This window comes from Coenobita brevimanus, chromosome 73, assembly GCF_032717465.1.
Source record: "Coenobita brevimanus isolate Jiangsu-jjx chromosome 73, ASM3271746v2, whole genome shotgun sequence".
NCBI classification, from domain to species: Eukaryota; Metazoa; Arthropoda; class Malacostraca; order Decapoda; family Coenobitidae; genus Coenobita; species Coenobita brevimanus.
This window is the reverse complement of record NC_137026.1, coordinates 36671449-36673948: the sequence shown is the minus strand read 5'-3', so window position 1 is coordinate 36673948 and position 2500 is coordinate 36671449. Positions and strand designations below refer to the sequence as shown.

The window sequence follows — 2500 nt, the reverse complement described above, 5'->3', positions numbered from 1 at the left end:
CTCTTTTCAGTGAACATGTGAGAAGTTCCCGACTGAAGAAGAACAGTGAGCTTGGTGAACAGAATGTGAGTAAGGGAGAAGAAAGAGTTGTATCTGAAAGTACCCAGAGAAAATATATTAAAGAACAACTTGTGAACATCATGTAGAACCATTTTTATATATTGGGAACATTGAAAAAGAAAGTTAGTGAGGAAAAATGAAATGCTGTTCGATCCATAGAATTAAGAACTAATCCCGGAGTTATTCCAAGAACGCGCAGGGGGATTCCAAGATAGCGCAAAAGGATTCCAAGATAACGCACGGGGATTCCCAAAAAGCGCAAGGATCCAAAATGGCTGCCCGGGTGTCCAATAGGGTCCTGCAGTCCCTCCTTGCCCTTCATATCGTCTGGGCTGTTCACTGCGCAACTATTGGAGGTGAGGATTGCGCATATTTGGTATTCTCTCTCTCTCTCTCTCTCTCTCTCTCTCTCTCTCTCTCTCTCTCTCTCTCTCTCTCTCTCTCTCTCTCTCTCTCTCTCTCTCTCTCTCTCTCTCTCTCTCTCATTCCTCAGATTTAGAGAAAGCGTTTGAATATATATTTTATCAATCTGTCTATCTATTTATCTATCTACCCACCTACCTATCTCTGTGTCTGTATATCAATCTATCTATCTGCCTACCTACCTATCTGTCTATCTATATCTATCTATCTATCCCCAAACGTATAAACAGAGGCGATTTGTCTGTGGCCATCCACTCCTAAATTATAGCTATACAGTAAATATATATCTAACCTTCCACTCTCCTCTTGCATGAAGCGTTGGGTAAAGGTGGGTCACTTCCCCAATGATAGAAAGTGGAGGTTCTTGCCTATACGGGTGTTTTTTCCTTCACTACTCGTAAAACATGGGTTCTGTGTTTTTAGTACAGCTGGCCGGCCGTCATAAAGGTGTGTGTGTGTGTGTGTGTGTGTGTGTGTGTGTGTGTGTGTGTGTGTGTGTGTGTGTGTGTGTGTTTGGTTTATATATGCTAGTATGTGTGCATGTTTATGAATATATGGATGTGTGTGTGTATGTGTGTGTGTGTGTGTGTGTGTGTGTGTGTGTGTGTGTGTGTGTGTGTGTGTGTTTGAATTTGTATGTGCGTAGGCCTATGTGTTTAGACATGTATATATTTAAAAGGGAGTAATGAATGTGTGCGTATATATTTATGTGTATCTATGTTGTGTGAACGTAAGGTATGTGCGAATGTACGTATGTATGTATAAATCATCATCATCATCATCATCATCTCCCTCCTCTTCCCCCTCCTCCTCCCCCTCATCATCATCATCATCATCATCATCATCATTTCTGAATCTCACTTATAGTCCCACAAATACCATTCATTCATATATATATTCATAGCACAGGATATTTACCTTAAAATATTTAATCTCAGTATATAATAACTTTGCCTGAATAATGAATAAATTAATGTATATGTGAGAGTTGGAGGGAGTTAGGGGGAGTTAGAGGAGCTTACACACACACACACACACACACACACACACACACACACACACACACACACACACACACACACTCCTGTCCTCTGTGCTGCCCTCCGTCTCTCTCTCTCTCTCTCTCTCTCTCTCTCTCTCAAAGCCTCTGTTTCGGAGTAAGGCCCATGGAGATTTAGACCTAATTTAGCGATATTATTGAGCTTAAAAGACTAATATTAGCAGCTTTGGAAATACTGAGAGCAATATCTCCGGAGATTATCGTTTAGTTAAGATAAGGGGGAACTGTCTATCTATCTATCTATCTATCTAGCTTTCTGTCTATCTATCCATTTAACTGTGTATAGACTATTTATATATGTGTACCTGTTTATATATTTTTGTATATATCTTTCTGCAGAATACTTATCTATATTTACGTGTCTCCTTTTGTCTTTGTTGATATACCTACCTACCTTCCTTCCTTTCTCTCTTTCTTTCTAATTGCCTGTCTACACACCCTACCTACCTACCTTCCTACCTAGCTTCCTACCTGCATGACTGCCTGCCTACGTACCTACCTTCCTTCCTTCCTTCCTACCTACCTGCCTACGTACCTACCTTCCTTCCTTCCTACGTACCTACCTTCCTTCCTTCCTTCCCACTTACCTACCTACCTACATACCTACCTTCCTGCCTTCTTATTCACACTTCTACTTACCTGTCCGTTTGTCTCGTATCTGAATATCTGTTTAATCCATGTGTTTATATATGTATGTTTGTATGTAGCAGTGTGTGTGTGTGTGTGTGTGTGTGTGTGTGTGGGCAGAAGCATGTAAACGCCACAAGTCATGTACGCGTTTATGTGTGTGTTTGTAGTGAAATTGAGTGTAAAAAGTTGCCAATTCGTGTATATGTGCGTGTGCGTGTGTAGATTTTAGTGCTGTGTACGTAAATATGTGTCAGTTTTATTGCTTGGTGTATTTCAAGCGTGTTATTTATGTGCGTATATGCCAGTGCTGTGTGTGTGTGTGTGTGT

At 40.7% G+C, this 2500-nt stretch overlaps 1 protein-coding gene across 1 annotated transcript in view; it reads left to right on the top strand.

Annotated features, from left to right (window-relative positions):
• Positions 1–331: 331 nt before the first annotated feature.
• LOC145407539 (lachesin-like) overlaps positions 332–2500 on the top strand; it is a 61116-nt gene continuing 58947 nt past the window's right edge. The window contains exon 1 of the mRNA XM_080278461.1: positions 332–416. Within this exon, the coding sequence (XP_080134587.1) occupies positions 332–416 (85 nt within the window). The remainder of the gene's footprint in view (positions 417–2500) is intronic.